At 43.4% G+C, this 23,761-nt stretch overlaps 3 protein-coding genes across 7 annotated transcripts in view; 2 read left to right on the forward strand and 1 right to left on the reverse strand.

Moving 5' to 3' along the window:
* The window catches only part of LOC115652324 (serine/threonine-protein kinase Nek5-like), a 41,560-nt gene extending 39,262 nt beyond the window's left edge, over nt 1–2,298 (forward strand). The window contains exons 22-23 of one of the 2 annotated variants that reach the window (XM_030564249.1): nt 344–458; nt 1,085–2,298. In XM_030564249.1, coding sequence (XP_030420109.1) covers nt 344–458; nt 1,085–1,337 — 368 coding nt within the window. In that variant the 3' untranslated portion in view covers nt 1,338–2,298. The remainder of the gene's footprint in view (nt 1–343; nt 459–1,084) is intronic. The other variant, XM_030564258.1, reaches the window with a different exon arrangement.
* Nucleotides 2,299–3,060: 762 nt separating this feature from the next.
* LOC115652336 (GDP-Man:Man(3)GlcNAc(2)-PP-Dol alpha-1,2-mannosyltransferase-like) lies at nt 3,061–9,301 on the reverse strand. Of its 4 annotated transcripts, none has more exons than XM_030564282.1 (5): nt 9,148–9,301; nt 8,205–8,314; nt 6,952–7,185; nt 5,446–6,377; nt 3,061–3,452 (listed from the first exon to the last, which is right to left on the reverse strand). In XM_030564282.1, exons 2-5 carry the CDS (start codon nt 8,240–8,242, stop codon nt 3,181–3,183), a joined length of 1,476 nt encoding a protein of 491 aa, XP_030420142.1. In that variant the 5' UTR covers nt 8,243–8,314; nt 9,148–9,301; the 3' UTR covers nt 3,061–3,180. The 4 variants fall into 4 exon arrangements, 2 of the variants coding, with proteins under 2 accessions (XP_030420142.1, XP_030420129.1); XR_004000608.1 differs by lacking the exon at nt 8,205–8,314 and adding an exon at nt 5,126–5,218 and having other exon boundaries at nt 3,365–3,452; nt 9,148–9,283; XR_004000609.1 differs by lacking the exon at nt 8,205–8,314 and adding an exon at nt 5,126–5,269 and having other exon boundaries at nt 3,365–3,452; nt 9,148–9,283.
* A 101-nt stretch (nt 9,302–9,402) lies between these two features.
* Nucleotides 9,403–23,761, forward strand: part of ATP7B (ATPase copper transporting beta) — a 99,182-nt gene continuing 84,823 nt past the window's right edge. The window contains exon 1 of the mRNA XM_030564294.1: nt 9,403–9,454. The gene's annotated coding sequence lies outside the window, so the exon portion shown is untranslated. The remainder of the gene's footprint in view (nt 9,455–23,761) is intronic.

The raw sequence follows: 23,761 nt of genomic DNA on the forward strand, positions 1-23,761 counted from the left end.
TCACATTAAATACCTTGCTACCCAAATAGTCACATTCATTCCAGATGGATTATTTGCAGAATAAGGCCCTTAAGCAATACCAGGGCAATTTTTAAAAATTCAGTCTTCTCTGAACTTTCAGATCTGCATTGCCCTCCCACCCACTAGGTTTTGTGCTGGAAAGTAAACATGATTAGGGAGCTATAACTATCTAAATATTTCTATGAACAGCAACAATGGCCATCAGTGAAGTTTGGTGTTTGCATTGTTGTGATTTGAACAAAATCCATTCCAAGAATTTCTGTAGTGGTTTTAGATATTTTTGGTACACTTACCAGGTATTTTTTCCCCTCCCACTCTCCAGAGGGGACATTATCACCCTGGCTGCCAAAAGAGAATAAGGATGATAATGCAGAAACAGGCTCCACTATCGATACCGATGAAAACAGACTTGAGCCAAGATCTGATGATGATGACACGTAAGTCACTGATATGGATAAGGTAACTTAAGTCAAGTTACTCCAGAAGAGGAAAAAGCTATGAATGGACAGATTCCTTCTCATAGGAAAACTGGCCCAGCAGGCTAACTTGCTTTAAAAAAAATTCCTTTGTCCCTTTAGACTTTTCGCAGTGTAATTAAACAGAGAAAGTTGTTAGCAGCCAAACTGGATTTTAGATCTTGTTAAACTACAGAATTAGGTCAACTTAAATTAGTTCATGAACATGCCAATACTAATGCTTTCTACACCATTAGTATAGACAAATGCAGATACAGCAATGATAACATTGGCTGTCTCCGCATCACTTAAGTTGTAGTTTTAGTGGATCTTAACAGGACAGAGGAATGGAGACAGGAAAATATTTAAATTTCATACCCAGCTTTTATTGCCTGTTAGGTTCACTCCCTCTGGGGCACCTGGTATTGGCCGCTGTCGGTAAACAAATACTGGGCTAGATCGACCTTTGGTCTGACTTGGTATGGCCGTTCTTATACTTCTCACAAAACAATTTTTTTTAAATGAAGACCTTATGGGCTTTGAGACCAGGACAGCTAATAATGGTGATACATTTTATTAACATCCATTTTCTTTGTTTAAACATGTAGGAACTTTGAAGAATCTGAAGATGAATTGAGGGAGGAGCTGGTGGAATCACTAGAAAAAGTGGTAACTTCTCTGGCAGAGGAAGACAGAGAGGTGCCAATCCAGTCAGCAAACAAAGACAAACCAGAAGGAGAGAGAGAAAGCTTAGCTAGTAAAATACCTGGGAAACCTGATCAGGTTTTAGACAATAACACTGATCCACTTACTGCTGACACATGTAATGGAGAAGGCAGGCAGGAAGCAGCAATCAGCTAAAATAGGAGGTTGACTGTTGCTTCAAGACTTTCCTAAGTTGCTGGAAGACAGAGCCATAGCAGGGCCAATATTTTAAAAACAGGTGTCTAAAGTTAAGTTTCTCAATCCATATTTAGGCACCTGAAGAAGTGCTGAGCACTCATTTGAAACAAGTGGGAGCTGCTTGGCATGCTGCTCTTTCAACATTCAGGCTACTTATTCAAGTGGCTAAAATTAATCCCTTTTTAAAAAAATCTCTGGCGAAAATGAAAAGCAAACTCAGCTCCTGCTAATATCTTTACTCATCTACACTGCCTCTCTCTCCATCCAGTCTTTAGTACGTTCCTGACTTTGTGCTTTTCTCTGTTCCATATGTCAGAAGTGCACTCTTCCAGTTATACACCTACTCCCCTACCTCTCTTCCCCCAAATCCGTCTGTTTGGTGAAGCTTTCCAGTCATATGTTGTCCTGTACCGCTTGTAGCTCCTTCTAGTAAGCCATTAAGAGACAGGAACCCATAGTTTGACTTGCACAGCTCTTATTTTATAATTAATAATAGCAGCAAAGTTTACTAGTACCACTGGGATGTTATGTACCTGAATTTCTAATTAGAAGTGCTATTATGCAAAAAAATGACAGCTGGAAGAGGATAAAACATGGTAAGGAGTCATTCCAGCTGTCCTCTCAAATTTTAGATGTAAGCTGTCTGGATATTATTTAAATGGAAGGAACACAATAATAAAACTGTTTGATTTCAGTAGTTCTTTCCTTTCTCTTACTAGCTTTTTTACTTTGCTAAAATATAAAAAAAGCCTATAGTAGACCATAGCAAACCAACCATTTTTGTTAAAAGCAGAAGTCTATTGCTGTAGTGTTTTAACCATTAGACTACAGTGTTTCAATGTTACCCGAAGCAGTAGTTTAAAGTCCAAATTTGTGAGCCACTGGAATAGGCTCTGTCTGATCAAGTTTTCAAATTTCTTTAAAATATTAAAAAAAAAAAAAAAAAAGGCACGAGAAAACAAGTTATCCTTCTAAGAGGAAGAAGATATGGTTAATACAAGGGATAGCTGCAAATAGTTAAACCTCTGCTCCTGCTTTTTTTTAAAAGCACTGTAGGATTAAACCTTAGTGAACCCTATAGCTAAGGCTGCAAAATAGTGTTTGTTTATTCTGATTTGAGACAGATGTCTGAAAAATTTGCATTAGGGAATGCAAGCAAAGAAACTGTAAACTTAACTTTTCTTTTACATTGTGAAAGGAGAGTACCTAATATAAATAGTTAGATTTATGTAATATTTCAGGAAGGATTTGGTAATATTAAGGTTTGCATCATAAATACAAAGCAGCATTAATCATGGCCATCTGTACTCAAAGAACAAGCAAAGCCTTCATTGGAAACTTCAGAATAGTCTTTTAACCCTGGAGATAAGTTTTTTGGCTTTAGCATCTGACTCTTATCAAAATCAGCAAAGTGTTTATCTTTAAAAACTGAATCCCTCCACTGTAGCATGCCACTCAATCTGTTTTCCCAGCCTGTTGTTTTAAGGCAGGAAGTCTTCCAAAAGAAAAAAACCACTTTAAAATAACCTAAATATGAGGAGTTTCCACATGCAGCTCTACTACACATGAGAAAACATTAAGAATTTAGAAACTTTAGCAGTGCCCTGTAAGTCCATTGGAAAAAAGTTAATTTTCATGGAATGGGGTTTCCTCCCCTCCCTAATAAAAATTGTTTAATGCGCAGAGCTGATGTCCCATTAGAAGTATAGGGCTTTTTATTGCACCATGATAGCATAGATTAAAAAAATATTTACAAGTGACATATGTATAAAAAGTTATTATCCACGTACACAAATGACTTTTATTTAAATAACGGCTCCACAGACAATAGGAACGCCCCTTCAAACTCTTGGTCAGCAAATCTGTTCACAGACTGGCGAGCATTTTGTCTGATTTCCAGCCTCTTTTCAGGAGACAAAGAAAGGATCTGAGCCATGGTCTCAGAATAATCGTCCTCATTTTCTGCTAGAAATCCTGTAATATGTCCTTCATAGGGTACCACGATATCTAGTTTGGGGCCACCAGAATTGTGAGCCAGAATAATTGTGCCAGCTGCCATACATTCAACTATTCCTGGAAAGATACAAAAAACACATGTTAAGAATACAGTTCTCATATGTACATAGAACTGGTTGAGCTTTTTCAGTGGAAGTGTTTTTTCAAAATAGACACTTTAGAACCATTTTTTCCCAAAATGTTTCACATTTTTCATTGAAAAACCTACACCAAAATTTTCATCTTTTTGGGTGCAACTAAAAAATGAAGATTTCAGCTGATTGGATAAAAATAAAAACTTTCAGTGAAAACTGCTTGCTCACTCAGCCTTTTTTGGGGGGATACTGGAAAACCAGTTTTCTATGTTTTTCCTATCTGAACCCTGAAAAGTTTTATAGAAAAATTAATTTTTAAAAAAATGTTGTCATCAAAATTTGGGGGCGGCGAAGGGGGAAGACCATCTCTACTTATGGATTCAACAACACTTAAAACTGTAGGGAAAAGACATACAGTGCTAGAACTCTAAACTTGTATTAGGTGCTGTTTTATCATTTAATTTCTTAGCATCTGACTCTGACATCTGAGTTCAAGCTCAGTATGAAAAGAGTAGCAGGTATATAACAAAAGAAAATCTGTTTGTGCTATCCAGAGGCTTTAGCCATATCTATCAAGTTACAGCCAACTTATATTGTAACATTGGATTTCTAGGTTGAGATTTTTAGTATATTTCACTAGTCTGATTTGTATAATAGACCCAATATGACTTGAATAAAAAGCTACATATTGAAAAGAGCAGAAGTGGACAGAATGAAGATGCACTGAACTAGGTACACTGCTAACCCCAGGGATCAGCAACAACTGAAAATCAAAAGGCTAAAACACCTTCGAATACTAAAAGAGTGCTGGAATTGAATAGTACATAGCATTTGTATTCGACCCCCATAGATTATACAACAACCCTCAAAAGACAGCATTCTGATTAATGCCTTGCTGCTGCTTTGCTGCAATTCTGACATTTTAAATGCTGTTAGCTCAAAAATTGCCATAGGTAGAAAATAATGCTGGAACTATATTCTAAAGCTTGGAATCCTGTTTTCTAAAGATAAAAGCCCTGGAAGGTGAGCTGCTAAATCATACTGGAATTCAGGGCCATAATCTGAGTAGCGTGTCTATATGCTATTCTGGCAAAAAGTGAAGTCTTTGGGGAGAGGATGGATGTGGAAATGAGCAAAATTATAATTGCGGATTTAGAAGTCCAATATCTTGTGACCTGGCAGGACTAGAATTCCTTGAGGGACCATTACAAAAATGTACTGGTATTGAAGGTACGTCTAAGCACTGAGCCTAGACCAGAACACAGAAGAAAACATTTTTGATCACTGCACAATCGTAAGAGAAATCAGCAAATTATGTTACAATTGACACTGTTGCCAATATTTATCCCCTTATCGCAGCAAGATAGGAGCAAGACTGAAAAGTCTCAGCAGTTTTAGTAAAGGGAAAAAATCCAATAGGAAGTAGCAGGAAATGGGAAAAAAAAGTCAATAATAGAAGACAACAAAAAGATTCTCACATATGGAAACAAAGTAGATATTGTGTTTAAAAAAAAAGGGCTTGGGGGAGGTGAGAAGCAAGAGTAGGCAAAGAAAGAGAATGAAGAAAGTAATAGAAAAGCCATCAAGATGCTATATAGGAGGAAAATTCTATCAGCTAGAGTATGCTTCTGAACTGACTGAACAGGCTTTACTTACATCATGGTCCTGTACAGCGTAAGTCACTTCAGTTGTTACTTTTGTTAACTGTAGTTTAGTAATGGCTGATTATTTGGCTGTGGCTTCAGCAAGCTGAAATTGATGTAATCAGTCCATCTATTAGGATGCAAAGTTTGTCTCATCCTGCACGCATACCAGAGAGGTATGGTCAGTCTTATACCCCATTCCACAAATAGGAAAAGTAAGCAAGTCCTTATTTCTGTACCTCATTCATGTTCATAAAGCAAGCTTCCCTCCCCACCCCTCCCTCAGCTGAATTCAGAGCCTTAAGGTGCTTAAGGTCAAGGAAAAGTACTCACCAATTCCGAAGTGCTCATTCCACATGGTGTGCAGACCGATAATTGCATCTGCCAGGTACTGTTTTAGCTCCTCAAATGGAATGTTTACTTTGAACTCCACCTTTTTGTCAACGCCTAGCTCTTCACAAAGCTTTTTAAGTCTGTTTACACGCTGCTCATCTTGTTGATTACGACAGCCTCCAATCAGGATGAGCTTTGGCAATGACTGCTGCCCCAGAGCTGTCTTTTCCAGGAATTTTGCAAAGGCTCTGATTTGCAAAGGATGGTCCTTCTCAGGCCTAAACTGTCCTAGAGAGACAATGGAATATTCTGTGGTGCTCTTTTCTTCATGTAATGGAATATCCAGGAATGTCTGAACATCACAAGGGGGATACACAACACTTGTACAAGCGCCAGCTCTCCAGAGGGAAAGGATGTGATTTAGGGTCCATGAAGAATTAACCATAATGACATCACTGCGAGAACCAACCAATCCGTATACAAAAGCAAACAAATAGTAATAGACAAGTTTGAGTTTGCTGAGAAGGGGATTCCTTGTAATGAAGGCTGCATTGTTAAATCTGGCATTCTGACTCCTAACCATAGAAAGCATGTCAGTGCTGATAGTTGGATAATGAACATAACACCCAACACGGCAACCTCCTAAGTACTTAAACAGAGGCAATGTGAAGGCATAACCCATTGAGTCAATGTAAACATCAGGAACACACTTCATAAGAGCTTCCCAACCAAGAAACACAGACCCTAAACTTTGACCCAGCAAAGTGAAGTGAGGGTAAAGAGAGGCCTCCACAAGGTAACGTTTTTCTAGGAACACAAACTTCACAGGATGAGTTAATTTGATGTTGAATCTTCTGAAAGCACTTTCTACGATCTGTTCTCCACTGACATCTTTATCGCCAGTATAGACAACATATATTGCATCTTTGTACCTGAAAGAGTACAATAAAGAAGAATTTCACAAATCTTTTTCTATCACAATTTATGCAACAAACTTATTTCCATCTCAAAATTACCAGAAGTAAGAACAAACTTTTAGCCTTGGTCTTAAACATGTTGGCCTTACACAATACTGGTTTTGGTTTAACTGAACCAGATTTTTAATTTTTTTTTTTTAACCAAATTTCTGGAACCTTAAGATTCTTTGATCTACAAAAACGTGGGGCTGTTTTTTGGCTAATTAGAAGAACCCATGTTGTTATTTAGTAGAATTCAACTTGCAGGGCAGGATATTCCCACTCAGAAGACGAAATTTCAAGACTGCAGAACTGGTCCTTCTACTGCAAAAGTAAAAAGGAGGAAGAGTGTAGTGTAGACTAATGCATGTGTCAAAAGGGTAAAGAGGTTTTAGATGTAGGGTTTGAATGCCTCAGGAAACTGTTTGGATTAGATGTGGTCTACTTAAATATATGGGCTGCCAAAAACTGCATAGATAATACCATAAAAAGTATCAGGAAAAATCAAACTGCAGTATAAACTTGCACTTTGCTAAGCGCATGCACTTACTTTTTCTGCAGTGCTCTTATGGCACACCACAAGACTCTCTCCCCTCCACCACCTGCATTGCAATATGGATGGAAAAATGCAACAACCAATTGACGTTTCCCATCTTTTCCTGTTGAGGCCAACTGATTTTTCCTTTGTTGTAGCCACAGCCGTATTCCCCACAGCAGTACAACCAAACAGAGACATAAAGCTCCACATAGAAACAATCCAGGGATGAACAATGAGCACAGCAACCTGGAACAAGCAGGGAAAATTAAATTCAAACATCATTTGTACAAAATAATATATGGAAAAAAATGAATTAAACAGTAAATACTATATATATTTCCTAGGCAGTTTCTCAGATTATTTGCTCTCAGGGATATCGGCACCTTGTTTTAACAGCTAGCTTATTACTGGTTTGCTTTCAAACCTCTGCTTGGAAGACTGCAATAGAAAAGAAGGTTACAATAAGCTTATGGAGGTGATTTAAAATTATAATAAAGTAAAAATTCCAAAATATAGCTATCTCTGGCATGACTCCTATAGAATACTGCTGACAGACACTGACTGGGCAGGTGGTGAGTTGACAGCTGTTTACTACATGATAGCAATAAAGGAAGCAGCTTATTTCATCCTTCCCTTCCTCCTCACCTGTTTGTCTCATCCATCTATTCCAGCTTCTCATAACCACTGTAAACTCTTTGGGGAAGGGACTTTTTTTTGGGAGGACGGAGGGAGGGAAAGGAATATACAGTGCCTTGATCTTTGATTGATGATCCTATACATTACAGCAAGTGATTTTCTGTTTTATTAACAGTAAATTAAGCATCCCAGCACCTACACAGTAAATCAGTGTAATCCCATTTTGCGGATGGGAAAACTAAGGTACAGATGTATTAAGTGATTTGTTTAAAGTCTCACAAATGGGTGGCAAGGCTAAGGACAAAAACTAGGAGTCTATACTCCCTATTTTTTTGCTTTAGCCACCTCTGTATGGTCCTTCTGAGCAAGTAGAAGGCACAGAGTCATCAAGATGCCACACCTAGACTACAGCACAAGAGACTTGGGGTAAAATTTTTAAAAATGGCTAAGTGACTTGGGAACCTAAGTTCCATTTTGAGAGGTGCCTTGGGCACTGAGGAGCACTAGGCCTAATCTGCAGTACAATGTAAAAAGTCAGCATAACTACACCACTCAGAGCTGTGAACAATGTCATGCACTGGGAGATGTAGTTAGACACAGCGGGGCATTGGAAGAATTCTTCCACTCACCTAGCCGCTAGCTCTCGGAGAGGATTTCCTGCAGCCATGGAAGAACGCCTCCTGTTGCTGTAGTGTCTGCACTTAAGGGTTGCCACCTGTCCAAGTTTTGGCTTCTGTGTCTAGGTGCAATTTAGGGTTGCTAGGTGCCTGATTTTTAACTGGAAAGTCCAGTGGAAATGGGGACCTTACAATGCCCAGTCAGATGTACTGACTGGACACCAGAAGTCGTAGGGTGACCAGATGCCCTGATTTTATAGGGACACTCCCGATTTTTGGGTCTTTTTCTTACATAGGCTCCTATTACCCCCCACCGCCATCCCGATTTTTCATACTTGCTGTCTGGTCACCCTAAGTCCAGCTACTGCACCGCTGGGGGGAGGATCCAGGTAATTAATCCATGCCAGCCCCTGCTAAGTCACGGCTTCATCCTACCTGCAGGCTGCAGCAGCTCCCATCCCCGCCCCGAAGCAGAGGAAGCCCAGCTGGGAGGGGAGGGAGCAAAGCATTGGGGGCGGGGCGGGGTCTCAGGAGTCCCGTTACCAGTAATCAGAAAGGGGGCAACACTCTGCACAAAGCTGGGCCGCTGCAGCGCTTCCAGTGCAGCCGTAGCCTGCGTCTCACTGACAGTCCCCAGGCCGTGAGCGCCTGCGGGACGCAGGAGCCTTTCCAAGGGCGCCCCGGGGTGTGACAGAGACTGAGGGAGGAGCAGCCGGGGTGAGCCAAGAGCCCGCCCGCGGGAGGAGCGAACAGCGCTCGAGAGGAAGAGCCGGAGGGCGCCCGCAGCCAAGGCCACGTCCGCGCCGCGCTCCGGCCCCAGCCCGTGGCACGAGCGCGCGGGTCGCGGGGCCGGGGAGCGGCGGACACAGAGGGCGGGGAGGACGCGAGCGGGAGGGTAACGGCAGCGCGGAGGCGGGGAAACAATTTTCTTTCCCGGAGCCGAGGCGCCGCTCACCTGACTAGCGAGCACAGACAGAAACCTCCCGCCGCCATCTTGGACAACGCCGCGTAACCTCTCACCCCGGAAGCGATCGCGCCGCTGGAGGCGCGGCCTGGCTATTCCTCCTTCCTCATTGGCTCCCGCTGGGAGAACCCGTCTACAAAGAGGGGCGGGGCTGGGACTAGAGGGAGGGGTCCGGTCTGTATGGGGGTGGAGCCAGAGAGTGGGTGTCTCGGGGAGGGGCGTGGTCCCTAGTGGGCGGGGCTTGGGGCGTGCACGTGAGGGAGGAGGCCCGTGCTCCTGGCTTTGCACTGAGGAGCAGGTAAGTAACATCCTCGCCCCTTCCCCTGCGGGTGACTGGCGCTGCTGCTCTCTCATTTGGGGCAGCTTACAGCTCCCTTGTCCCACGGTGCCTGCAGGGTGGCTGGAGCTCTGGTGACTGGGCTGGGGTGTCTGAGTAACCTACTGAGTTGACCTCAGGTAGCCCATATATGCCACACCCACCTCAAAAAGCACTTTGTGTTGAAAGAACAAGGGATACTTGTGGCACCTTAGAGGCTAACAAATGTATTTGGATACTCACACTCTCTCTCTCTCTCTCTCAAAAACCAGTTGGAGAACCCCTCAACCTCTCTGGTCACTCAATTACAGACCTAAAAGTTGCAATTCTTCAAGAAGAAAAACTTCAAAAATAGACTCCAATGAGAAATTGCAGAACTGGAATTAATTTGCAAACTGGACACCATTAAATTAGGCTTGAATAAAGACTAGGGGTGGATGGGTCATTATACAAAGTAAAAACTAGTTCCCCATGCTAATTTTCCCCCTACTGTTACTCACACCTTCTTGTCAACTGTTTGAAGTGGGCCATCCTGATTATCACAACAAAAGTTTTTTTTCCCCTGCTGATACTAGCCCACCTTAACTGATTAGTCTTATTAGAGTTGGTATGGCAACACTCATTTTTTCCATGTTCTCTGTGTATATATATCTTCCTACTGTATTTTCCACTGCGTGCATCTGATGAAGTGGGTTTTAGCCCATGAAAGCTTATGCCTAAATAAATTTGTTAGTCTCTAAAGTGCCACAAGTACTCCTTGTTCTTCTTGCTGATACAGACTAACACAGCTACCACTCTCAAACTTCTTGTTGAGTTAGTGACTATTCCTACTAGGCCACACTGCTTTCCCCCTGCCCTTCCTAGCAGGGCCGGCTTTAGGACATGTGGGTCCTGATTCAAAAGAGCTGCTGCCGCCGAAGACAGCAACAGCGATTGAGCCGCCACCGAAGATAGTGGCGGCAATTCGGCGGCAGCTCAATTGGTTGCCGTTGTTCCCGGCGGCACTTTGGCGGAGGGTCCTTCCTCGGCAGCACTTGTCCTCCGGGGCCTTACCTTGCGGGGCCCCTGTTCCAGACACTGCAGGGCCCTCTTAGGCATGGGGCCCGATTCATGGGAATCGGCCAAAAGCCGGCCCTGCTCCCCAGGAGGGATGTTTCCCCCTGAGGGTGGGTGCAAAGGAGGAGAAATTTGTTGCATGTGGGTGAAGTAAGATACAGGAATTTGTCTCCTAACCCCCAGCTGCCTGCTCCCAGGGCACTACATGATGGTTAAATCCCATCTGGGCTGCAAAGGTTATGTGCAGTGACAGAGAGACATGTCCACTGCAAGTGGTGGAGGGGCACATGAACTTCAAGGGTAGGGCTCTGCTAGGAAAAAAGGTATAGTTTGAATTTGAAGTAGTTAATGCATGGGAACTAACACAAGGGAAAATCCTGTGCCTTTGTAAAAACCTTTTTGGCAGTGAAGACATAGCCAAGGCAAAGGCAGATTGTAGTTTTAACACAAGTTAGCTGGTTAAGGTAAAGTGGAAAGCCTAAATTTCTGCTGACTCGTGTTAAGTCAATGTACTGCTTTGCCTTAACTAGGATTTTACCCTTGTTACTACTTATCGGCTAACAAGAACTCACTATTTTTCTTAGTGAGGATAAGGCAAGAGGATGGTGGGTGGTGTAGCCTGGGCCACGGACCATGCTGTGTAACTTCACGTTACTTCCGACACCATTGAGTAAGGATATGGCTACATTTGGAATTTCAAAGCGCTGCCCTGGCAGCGCTGCGGGAGCGCTGCTGTGGGAGTGCTGCCGCGGCAGCACTTTGAAGTGTGAGTGTAGTCGGAGTGGCAGCGCTGGGAGAGAGCTCTCCCAGCGCTGCATGTAAACCACATCCCTTACGGGTGTAGCATGCAGCGCTGGGAGCCGTGCTCCCAGCGCTGCTGCCCTAATTACACTGACACTTTACAGCGCTGTATCTTGCAGCGCTCAGGGGGGTGTTTTTTCACACCCCAGTTGCAGCGCTGTAAAGTGTGAGTGTAGCCAAGGCCCAAGTAATGTAAGTCTACTTCCAGCCTTGTCACTGTTTTGTTGTATAACGTTAGGCAAATTATGTCACTCCTCTATCTCAGTATAGGGACACTAATGGTTACCTAGATCACTGGGGGGCTGAATTCATTAATGTTCCTGAAGTGCTTTGATAGGCTCATATTTAAGGCACTCTACAAGTGCAATATATTATCACTTTCTTAGAAAAAGAAGGGCTGTGTTTGTAAATGGATAATGATTTTCCTGCATGGATGACCTTAAAAAGATATTGTCCGGTCAAATTTGGCCCAATATTAAAAGCTTTTATAATACTTAAAACCAATATACATCGTTACATGATTTTAAAAGAAAAATCTAATGAAAATGTTTGTTTAAAACACAAGAATTTCCTTTGTAGAGTCCGCAACTTAAAAATTGCATATTCTGCAGGAGAGCCTGAAAATATTTTCTAGACTTAGACATGAAATTAGGCTATTTTCATGAAAAGGAATGCAAAAAAGTAGGCGATCATAAATGCTGATGGGCATATTATATTGTTTTAAATTGGTAATGTGCTTAACATTGTTTAACATAACAGCATTCCCTTAAATTCATGGAGATAAAGATTTTAAAAAACGTCATGACAAAATTTTGATGCGAGTCCTTTAAAAACTACCCATAAAGAAGAAATTATGCTAGAGCTAATCCATTAGCTCCAAAGAGGCACAGTATCCTGTTTTGGCCCTGATCCTGCACTGGTATTTGCTAGCACAGACTCTTGTGCTTACGCAGCTCATAAGCACATTAGCGGATCTCAGTGCAAGATTTTTCTTATCACATTTCCATTGTTTGTTAATTTTCATCCTTTACAAGCATTATTTCTGCATGTGTCTCTTCATTAAGGCAAAAAGGAATGTATTCACTTTCCTTGCTTCAAATCTCACTTTTGATCTCTGACTGCCTGATAAGCCTAAACAAACAGACCGTATAGTCTCCTGGCAAAGTACACATGTAACTCATTAACACTAAGAGATTTAATTGCATATATGCTCCAGAATGTCCAGCATCTGCTTCTCACTCTCCAGACACACACACACATTGCCAGATAGGATTTCCAGTGGAGGGTGTTTTGGTCACTCTTTGATGGTTATTGTTGTTTACCTTTTATTTTATCTTCCATTTTGTCTGCATTGAGAGACAATGTACACAGACTAAAGGTCAGAAATGAAATGGAATGTGAAGGGGCACTTTTGCATTCACCACAGTGAACTTGAGTTTATGGGGAGACGACAGAATATGACGTAGTTGTAGATAAGGTGGCTCATTTTAATAGGCACAGCCATAATGTGAGAGTCTATGAATCAAACAACCCAGGAAAAAAAAATACATAACAAAACTGGAGAAAGGTCATTCACTGACAGGCTGTTCTGTCTCAGAAACGGCTCAACATGCTCAGAAAGGGATTCTGAAGGGCATCCTCTCATCAGGAGCCTTGCAGGTACCGTACCCAAAGAGGGAACCAGATTTACTGAAAAGTATACGGTTTGAAAAGATAAAAGGGCATAACAAAGCTGTGTTGTTGCTAACATAGCAGCACGTGACTGGGCAGGAATGCCAATTTCCAGTATTATGAATGGGTTTTATAGTAAATGAATAAAAAAAATTAATAACTCAATAACAAAAGAATGTGAGGCAGAAATGTGGGAATTTACAAGCAAAGACTTTTAATCTGCACTTACAAATGCTGTGTTATTAGAGTCCAGTGGCTGTAGAATTAGAATTTATGTATATATTTCTATTATTTCTCTTTTCAAAGTATCATTAGTGATTCTTCACAAAATAATTAGTAGGTTTCGCTGTTTATAAATTAATCTTGCACTGAATAATGGGAATGAATCTCACACCATTCCTGTGTTGGAGGAAGTGTGAAGCTGACTACAGCATGGATGGCAAAATCTAATCATTAGAAATTCTCTGTATTGCAAAAGTCCTATGTGGAGCTGAAGATAAATGTCTTCATCTTTTATTGTAGTATTGGCAGTGTATTGCATGACAGACCCATTCCAGGTGGGTGAATCCACACTGTCTCCATTCTGTTACAGTCAAGGTTTTTCACATTTTTAAAAAGTTTTCAGTTTATTTTATATAGAATCACTGAGATTTGTACTGATCTGTCTGCCTCCATGAAGACAGAGCAATGGCCTTTCTGTGTCATAGTTTTGGCCAGTCTTGCTCACTGAGATTCTGGAGCGGTTAGGAGTTCTCTAACCTGTGAGTTAGATCAGTGTCTTTCCTGACCGGGGTAAGCCACTGGTGAAATACCGGGTCCATAGCTGGTGGAGTGTGTCAGCGCATCCCTATGCAGGGAGGTTGGGTGCCACCTGTCCTTGAATCAAGGATCATACAATAGCTGCTTTAAGAAACTATCACGTGAAGCTGATAACTTGGATCAAACGTCCCATTTGTGAAGCATCATTGAAAGGCTATGGTAGGAAAACATCAATTTCCCTAGTCATCAGAATTCCTAGAGTTTGATCGATTGGGTTTTAGGCCTGAGTTTGGGGTAGAAATGTCCATAATGATTTTATTAGATCTGTCATCTGTCTTTGGTACTATTGATTATAGTTTTATTGGACATTTCTGCTGGTTAGGCGTGACATCTCTGCTGGTATGGAGTACTTCCAACTGCCTATGTTTGAGAGACCCAAAAGAGTGGCTTGGGGCATTGCCTGTTTGCTCCAACAGCTCTTGTAATTGGGGCAGGCACAGTAGGGGTCAATTTCTTCTTACTTCCTGCTCAACATGTATAAGAAATAGCTAGGACAGGTAATGAGGAAATGTGGAACTGCACTACATTCAGAATACTGATGATACTCAGTTCTGTGTCCCTCTCACAACAACTGCCCTTAGTGCAGTGGAACAAATCTAGTGTCTTTCGTCACTGGCAATCCCTTCAGATTGACGATGATCTCTTTAACAGGTTTTATTTTTCATGGGTCCTTTGGTGACTGAGGAGTCCAGTCCTTGAGCCGCAGGCTCGTTGGCAGACATTACAGGTGGTGTTAGAAGATAAGGTTGGGCCACGATCGCTGCATGACCATTGTCTTTCCTTGCTTTTCTGGCATTTTTCTGCAACCAGGGCAAGGCGATTTTCCTTAAAAGTGGATGTTCCCTCTCTGACAAGTCTTCGACAGTTATCCCTATCCTGGGCTGCTGTCTCTGTGTGTGTGTGTGTGTGTGTGTGTGTGTGTGTGTGTGTGTGTGTGTGTGTGTGTGTGTGTGTGTGTGTGTGGCATCGATGCCACATCTCTTGATATTTATCTTGGGGGTGTCTTTAAAGTGTTTATTTTGATCTCCCCATTTCCTTTCTCCTTTGGTGAGTTGGGCATACAGCAGTTATATTGGTAAATGTACATCAGGCATGTGCACACAGTGCCCGCTCCACCTCAGCTGGTGCTGGATAATCAGGGCCTCAACACTGAAGATGTTGGCCTCTCTGAGGACACTGACATTAGTACGACAATCCTTCCACTTTACATTGAGGATCTTCTAAAGAAAGTCCTGGTGCTGGCATTCCAGGTTTTTCAGGTGTCTTCTGTAGTTCACCCAAGTCTTGCAGCCGTCAAGGAAAGTTGGGATTACTACCGCTTTATAAACTAAAAGTCTAGTATGTGTTCTGATGTTGTGATTGTTGAACCCCTGGTGAAACAGTCTGCCAAAGGCAAGGCTGGCATAGCGAATTCTATGCTGAATCTCAACATCTATGTCTGTCCTCTGTGGGAGATGGCTGCCACATTTTCCAGTTCTTTTTTGTTGATATAGATCTTCCTTGCTGGGTCTGATGATTGACCAGGGACTGGCTGGTGTAGAACTTTTGTTTTGCCTGTGTTCAGAGTTAGCTCTAGGCTGTTGTAATCTTCAGAGAAGCAATTAAGGGCTGTTGGTAGATCCTCCTTTGAGTGTGCAACTACAGCACAATCATTTGCATACTGGAGTTTGTTTATTGTTGCCAATATTACTTTAGTTCTGGCACAGAGATGAGAAATGTTAGCAAAGTCTTGACCATTACTTTAGCTCTGGCTTTAGGCCTCATACCAGGCCTCTGATTCAAGGGTTTGTTTCAGGGCTTCATCTTACTACACACATATCATGTCTATCAGCGAAAGTTTGGATTTTTTTTTGCTTTGTCCTCCCACCATTTGTTTTTGATTTCTCAAAGACTTCAGCTTTGAGCTGAGAAAGAGCTCTGCTTCTGACTGGATAGTGGTTGGTTTTGCCAGTTGCAGAAAACTTTTCTCTTCTAGTCCAAAAGGGCTGTAATCTCAATGCTGTTATTGACAAACCAGTCCCAACGGCAGCAGGTAGCAAGGCCAATGGATTCCTCGCAGACCTCATGGACAGTCTGTTTTAGGGCTTCCTAATCTTCGACACTTGTGTTGTCATTTCCAGGTGTGCATATGGCCAGTTTTTCACTGAGGAATGTTTGGAAGTTCTCTTGGTGCACTGAGGATTGAAGTCATTGGATGTTTTATTGCTGTCTGCGTGATTTGGATTGCGTTCTGTTTTGCTGTAATCCTCATGGACATGACTGACCTCACCAGGTGCATGGTCAGTTTAGCAGTCATCCGCTCCTCTCATGACACAGATGATTTAGACATCTCTTAGATCCATTGTTCATACAAAGACCTAGGAGGTGCCACTGTTTTGAGTGGGGGTGTTGCCAAGTTGCTTTGTCTAAAGATGGTGTTTGTGATCATAAGGTCGTGCTCTGCACATTTGCTGAGTAGAAGGATGCCGTTGGAATTGGTTTTGCCTACTCCTTCCTTCTCAGTGATGCTACTCCATCTTGGCCAACTCTTGCGTTAAAGACCCCTGAGAGGATTGTCTTATTTGGTTTTGGAATGGATGACAAAATTTTATGAAGGTCAGTGTAGAAAGATTGTTTCTGTTCTTCAGCATCAAGAGTTGGTGCATATGCACTGATGATAGTGGCAAATGACTTACTGACCAATTGAATGCAGAGGGTCATAAGGCACTCATTGATGCCAATGGGGAGCTCAGTCAGGCGGTCCAGAAGGTTTTTGATTGCAAAGCCAGCACCGGATATTTGCCTGTCACTTGCTGGTTTTCCTTTTCAGAAGAAAGTATAACCGCCACCCTCTTCCCTCAACTGGCCTTCATCTGCACGTCTTGTTTCGCTGTGAGCAGTGATGTCAGTGTTGTACCTCGAGAGTTCTTGGACAACAACTGCTGTTCTGCATTTGGTTCTTTCACTTTTTGATTTGTCTCGTGGGGAGCGGGAGGAGTGGGGTCAGGAAGAGGTGGGGGAGAGGGTGGGGAGGAGGTGTGGAGGAAGGGGTGGAGTGGGGGCTGGGCCCTGGGCAGAGAGGGGTTTGACTGTCACCTGGGAACTGGGGAAGTTGGCACCTCTGAACCTGGTAAGCCTATGCATAATAGACATTCCAAGTTGCAAGAAACATTTTTGGTTTTTGACCACATTATGAGTGATCCCTCTGGACACGGTTGTCCAGTCAGTTATGGTGGGATAGACCCATGATCATACATGATCGAACTAGAGGTAAAGCTTCAACACATATAATCTAGTTCTTGCATAATTAGGTTGCCATCTTTCAAGTTCTCAAATAGAGGACACCGTTGGAGAAGAGGGAGGCGGATCTGGAAGGGCAAGGTCAGGTACAGTTTCTGTTGTACTGTTTCTTTCTACCACCCTTACTTCTGCACTGCTGCTAGCGGCAGTGCTGCCTTCGGAGCTGGGTGCCTGGCCAACAGTCACTGCTCTCTTGCTGCCCAGTTCTGATGACAGCGCTGCCACCAGAAGCAACAGAGAAGTAAGTGAGGCAATACCATACTTCCCGGAGACTTGTTCTTATGTCAAAGTCTGCCCGGACAGAGATCGGAGAACCAAAAAAGATGTCATGTCTGGGAAAATCCAGATGAATGGACCTGGTCATAGGCACTGACACCGTGGGTTCTCCAGCCTTGGAGCACCCACTGGGGAAAAAAAAATAGTGGGTGCTCAGCACCCACCAGGAGCCCTGTGGTTCAGCTCCTCCATCACAGTGCCTCCCACCACCACAATCAGCTGTTCAGTGACATTTGGGAGGTGCGGGGGAGGGGAGGAGTGGGGGCAGGAAGAGATGGAGGAGGGGGTGGAGTGGGGGCTGGGCCTGGGGCAGAGACGGGGTTGACTATCACCTGGGAAGTTGGCACCTCTGAACCTGGTAAACCTAAGCATAATAGAATTCCAGTGTTTGTTTCCTGGATCAAGCTGAGCAATTTGTCACATAGCTAGGAGAAGTGTTGTGTTGCTAAATGTGTTGACTGAATTTGCAAGAAAATTGGAATGTAATGAGAATTAGGGGCAAAGCCACAGAATTTAATCTGCAAAAATTCCAGGAAAAATATAGAGCCTCTCCAGGGTTTAATTCAGAAGACCTGTCAGCAATGAGACAGCTGTCAATGCGCCTCCTTATGCTGCTCACCAGTGGACTAACTCTTCCAGCCCCTGATTAAGACCCAAGTAGAGGAGGGAGTTCCTTTTTTTAAAAAACAGCAGAGTATGTGGCTGGCAAGAGGAAAGGCTGCAAACTGAAAAATTCTGCCTAATCTTCTATTATAGATCCCCTCCTGTTTGTGGGAGTTATAGGTTGAAGACTCCAGTATAGGGGGTGGCAAATAGGCCATTAGGGGGCTTTATGCAATTGAAAATAATCTCAGCAGCTACCAGACAGCACCACCTCCCTAAACCTCAATACAGTCACAAGATGCTCCCTATTCCAATGGAATACTCCCCTCCCCCCATAGTACTGCTTGTTTAGATATTACATAGTCACTCTCTCACAGGAGGATTTTTTTCTTTTGGATCAAGCCTCAAAGAAGGCCCATGAGTATTTTCCTGTGGAGTTTCATCTGCTCTGTAATGAAGGTGTCATGGTTACCATCATTCTTCTCAGGGTGCGCTGCTGTCCCTTCTCGGAGTCTTGCCATGTGCACCCCACAGGCGCCAGGCGTTGGGTCTTTATCTCTCCTGGGCTGGAATTCTGTGGTTCACCCACACTTAGACCAGGACCTGGGTTTCACCCTATTGGGAACAACCAGGAATACTTCAGTGGGGTCAACTGGAGTTTGGACCCTGAAGGAATTTCTCTTTGGGAACCTTTAACAGCACCTGATTCAAGTGACTCAAAAACAGCTTCTTCAAAACGAGGCATTATTTAGCCTTTCACCCAAAGGTACAAACGGTACAGGGCCAACATATAAAACAAGAGTCGGACACACATTTCCTTACCTATGTTTTAACCTCACTATCCATAGCTCAAAACAGGGCCAACTTATTCTGCTTCTGAGTTGGGAGAAACAGCCTGCACTTTTTACAGAGTGCTCCCTCTATCGCTGAGTAAATCTTAGCAGCCTGTCAGCTTTCACAGACATGCTGGAAAGCCTCTCCCAGCTAACCCACACCTGTTCCCTTTTCTGGGGTCTTTGAGGTTTAAGAATCTCCTTTGACCCCATAGCCTTGGGAAGAGTACCCCATACCCTGGAGGGCCTGGATGGAGCCTGCTAGTTCTCCCCCAGTTGATGGCCTAGCCATTCTTATCTTAACTCCTTTGAAGCTGTCTTATCTGTGTCATCTGTCCTGCTTGGTTCCTTACCTGCCCCTTTTACAGCCAGCTTTGATTTAAACCTATGCTTCCAGTCAGGTAGCAATACAAAATGGAACAAGGACACCGAGTTACATATAGTATGTATAAGAATAATGCAGATATTTCCCAGTTCACCAACGCCGATGCCACATAAAACTTGTATTGTTTTATCAGTTCAGAGAACTGATAATGATTTGGTTTCTATAGTCCCTCCTGTGGCAGCACTAAAATTGCATCTGATATAAAAAGATACATTTTTCCCCCCCAACAATGTGTTAAACATTCTGCTGATTTTATTTTATTTTTTTTAATTTTAAATCACAAAATTATTTGACTTGTGACTTCAGCCTTTGTGAAAGCTGCAGGGTTGGCAGCCCTAGGGACTGAAGGCACATGTAGCCATGTGTGAACTTATCATAGTGTTTTCAGGGTATTGCTAGTTAATACCTTGAGCATCTCAATGCATGTGTAGCAGGAAAGCTTGTACATGATTCCCCATTAACTTTGGTGAGAGCAGATTTTGTCTCTGATGTGGTTTTACTTTCTTATCACAGTGCAAAAAGGCCTTTAACGGGCTTTTCTCTGGAAACCCCTGGGTGGCTAAGATTTATACTAGCTCCCACCCTCTTCTGCAAGCGTATAAAATTTTGCATTGGAACATTTTTGAAGATACTGTAGACCAAATGCTGTGGGAGGCTGAGCCCTATTATAGCTGATCTTTAGCTAGGCCTCTGTTACTAACAACATTCCCTCTAAATTTCCTTTGTACTGAGTGGGCTACAAATGCCATTAAACACTACATTTGTGTCCTGGGGCAATGTCATGGTATAATCCCCACTCTGAACCTTAGCGTCCAAAAAGATGGGGTACCAGCATGAATTGCTCTAAGCTTAATTACCAGCTTAGAACCTGTAGCGCTGCCACCAACCAGGAATTACAGTGCCTGGTACATTCTGGTCCCCCCAAAACCTGGCCTGGGGACCCCCAAGACCCAGACCCTCTGGATCTTAACACAAGAAAAGTAAACCCTTTCCCTCACCATTGCCTCTCCCAGACTTCCCCTCCCTGGGTTACCCTGGAAGATCACTGTGATTCAAACCCCTTGAATCCTGAAACAAAGAGGAAAATGCACCTTCCCCCCCTCCTTCTCTCTCCCCCTCCCAGATTCTTCCTGAGAGAGACAGTAATCCTGGCACAGAGAGAAATCAGCCTCTCTCTCTCCCTTCCCTCCTTTCTCCCCACCAATTCCCTGGTGAATCCAGACCCAGTCCCCTGGGATCTCACCAGAATAAAAAAAATTAGGTTCTTAAACAAGAAAAGCTTTTAATTAAAGAGAGAAAAACAGTAAAAATGATCTTGTAAATTTAAGATGGAATAGGTACAGGGTCTTTCAGCTATAGACACTGGGAACACCCTCCCAGCCTAAGTATACAAGTACAAATTAAAATCTTTTCAGCAAAATACCAATTTGAACTCCTTCCAACCAAATACACATTTGCAAATAAAGAAAACAACCATAAGCCTAACTTGCTTTATCTACCTAGTATTTACTAGTCTGGACTTATAAGAGCCTGTATCAGGGAGATTGGAGAGAAACCTGGTTGCACATCTGCTCCCTCTGAGCCCCCAGAGTGAACAACGACCAAAACTAACAGCACAGCACAAAAGCTTCCCTCCCTCAAGATTTGAAAGTATCCTGTCCTCTGATTGGTCCTCGGGTCAGGTGACAGCCAGGCTCACTATTCTTGTTAACCCTTTACAGTCAAAGAGATATAAAGTACTTCTGTGCTATTAACTTTTCTTATCTGTTTATGACAGGCAAACTTACACTTTTTTTGTTTTTTGAAGTCTTCTTACTGTACCAATTTGGTGTGCCTGTGAGAGGAATGTGCACAGGGTGTGTGTGAGAGGGGTTGTACACAGGGAGGTGGGCATGAGGGATGTTTACAGGGTGTAGGAGTGTGCACATGTGTGTACAGGGAACTGGCCTAAGGTGCCCCTCAGTATCATACATTAGTTCTCATCACTGCCATTTGTGGGGTCCTAGAGGAAAGTGATTAGCTCTGTAGTAGGCAGCCCTCGGAGCTTGGCCGGGAGTCCGTGGAGGGGAAGTGGGAAGCGGTGGGGCAGTGTCTGACTGCACCTCCCCTGGATCTGGGATTTCAGAGCCCCAACCTGGAGGCTTTCAGAATGGGGCCCAGGCTGCAGCTCCATCGGCAGCAGCAATTGCTGAGTGGAAACCAACTGTGTGGTGGTGCTATGGCCTTATCAGGCTGCAGCTCTGGAGTCTCCACTATCCTGGGATGGTACCGCAGAGTCCATCCAGGCCTTCACCTGAACTCCTTTACAAGGGGTATTCAGCTGCCTCGTCTCCTCTCAGCCAGACTGACCATGTCCCTGAGACTGGAAACACTTCCATTCATTCCACAGCAAGGAGACGGGCCACGGCAGGTGGGGGCAGTTCAGGGCCACACCATGTTCCTGCTAGGGCTGCACAGAGGAGACATGAGTGGAACCGTTTTTGACTTGCGCAGCGTATACAGGATTGCTGCGTGGCCATGCATGCATACAGTTGATAGAGTATGTACTGGTTACTAAGGCCCTCATCCTGAAATGAATTCCATGCAGTTAGATCCCTTTTAACCCCGTTGAAACCAGTGGGGATCTACATGGGCACAGGAATACATTCCCATGGCCAGGGGGGCTGGAACAGTTTTTATAGTGGGGTGCTGAGAACCATTGATCCAAACTGTAAACCCTCTATATGATGGAAACCACTTCAAGCCAGGGGGTGCAGCAGCACTTCTAGTTCCAGCAGGATTGGGGCCTAAGACTCTGGAGAAAAATGTGTATTTTATTACTTCCTAAATTCGGTTCATGTAAATAACTTGATAAGATAAAGCCACTGGTCGGTAATCAAACACCAAGAAATTGAATTAATTGCATGCAAGTAATATTCATATGACAGTCATGTGGCCTTTAATACTTGGTTGTACAGCTGAGTGCTTTCTTTGCTCACCGTCTTCATTACAATACTGTGAACTTAGACATTTCTACAGGGATGCAGTCTTAGCTTCCAAAATGCATGGGACTGTATGTAACAGGAGGAGTTTTAGCTGATTTGAGTACACAGTAAGTTTATATATGTTATATATATGTTATATATATATATATATATATCTTTTGACTGTGCATTGCAACTGCTTATTGTACAATGGTTGTTGGATACATAGCATCATGAGTATACATAGCATCGTGCATCGTGCAGAAAGCAAACTGTGCCATTTCAGAAGCTCTTTGCTCCGAAGGGCGTATGGTTTAAGGCCCACATTGGGACAGTACAGAACAATACAAAACCAATGACAGAGAAGTGAGTATGTGTGTAAAATGTAAAATGAGAGCTGTGTATTTAGGAAGAAATTTAGCTGGTGTGGTTTTTACTAGTATGTCGTGATTATGTTAAGTTACTGAACACAATAAATGCTGGTAAAAATAATTTTTTTTTAGTCAAGCTTATTTAGAGGTAGATTCTACTTCTCACTGAGTCAGAGTAAATCTGAAATAAGTTGAACTGAAGCCAATGGAGATATTTGGGGCTAAGGACATGTGTACACTACAGACTTTTGCTGATGCAAGTTATGTTGGCATAAAGCCACTGTATATTGCTTGTGCGTGTGCGTTCTTGGTTCCTCGCATTGGTGCTGCACATACTCACCAGGAGTGCTTGTTTTGATGCACAGTGCAGTGCGTCATGGGTCGGTATCCCAGTGTCTATGCTAGTGCACTGTCTGTTGGGAAGTTTTGACAATGCATTGTGGGGCAGAAACACAGGGGTGACTGAGACTCTGGGCTCAAGTTTCCATCATGCAACTTTCTCCATCTTATGCTATCTGTATCCCATAATTTTCACACCTATTTTTTAAATCCCATGAATCTCAAACTGGAGAGGAGCAGACCGCCCTGGGGGAGACAGCATGTATTCTGGGAGGGTGAGAAGCTTTAGGGGGAAAAAACGTACTGCGCACATTTTACTCACAGCAACAAATAATATTCATGTCCATTTTAGTTATATACACTGACCTGTGAGAGCCATAGTTGATGAGTATATGTGAAGCTGTGATTGTCCTTACCGTCCCTTGGTGTGGAGTGGTGGGGTAGGGATGCAGCCCTGATGCCACGTGGAATGGTGGGGCTGGTGTAGAGAGGTGCTACAGTGGACTTCTGCATGGACTGCAAAGGGAGGTGAGCCTAAGATTGTTGAACCTGTAGGTCCACACCAGCCTGCAGCTTGCTGCTGAAGAAACCCCATTATGTCCTCCTGCGCCTCCCATTCCTCTTCCTGCTGGGACGCCTGGGCTTTTCTCTTCTCCACTCTTTCCTCCTCTGTGCAGTCTGTAGTGTTCATCCTCCAGGCCCTCTGCTCACAGTCTGATGCAGCACTGGCTTGCAGGATCTTGCTGAACATGTCATCCCGAGTCCTCTTCTTTCTCCTCTTTATCTAGATTAGGCGTTCCACAGGTATGGAGGGGGAACTCCTCAAGGCCACAATGGCAGCAGCTACAGATAAAACACACAAAGGTACCTCTGCCAGTATAGTACAATGGAAA

Source organism: Gopherus evgoodei, chromosome 1 (genome assembly GCF_007399415.2).
Source record: "Gopherus evgoodei ecotype Sinaloan lineage chromosome 1, rGopEvg1_v1.p, whole genome shotgun sequence".
Classification (NCBI taxonomy): domain Eukaryota; kingdom Metazoa; phylum Chordata; order Testudines; family Testudinidae; genus Gopherus; species Gopherus evgoodei.

What these genes read in the sequence shown, in the direction of transcription:
- LOC115652336 (XM_030564282.1), bottom strand. Translation starts at nt 8,242, where the DNA reads ATGGCTGCAGGAAATCCTCTCCGAGAGCTAGCGGCTAG. An exon ending in ATAAGAGCACTGCAGAAAAA is followed by an intron (nt 6,378 to 6,951) that starts GTAAGTGCATGC and finishes GTACTCTTTCAG; the next exon opens with GTACAAAGATGCAATATATG. An exon ending in GAATGAGCACTTCGGAATTG is followed by an intron (nt 3,453 to 5,445) that starts GTGAGTACTTTT and finishes GTATCTTTCCAG; the next exon opens with GAATAGTTGAATGTATGGCA.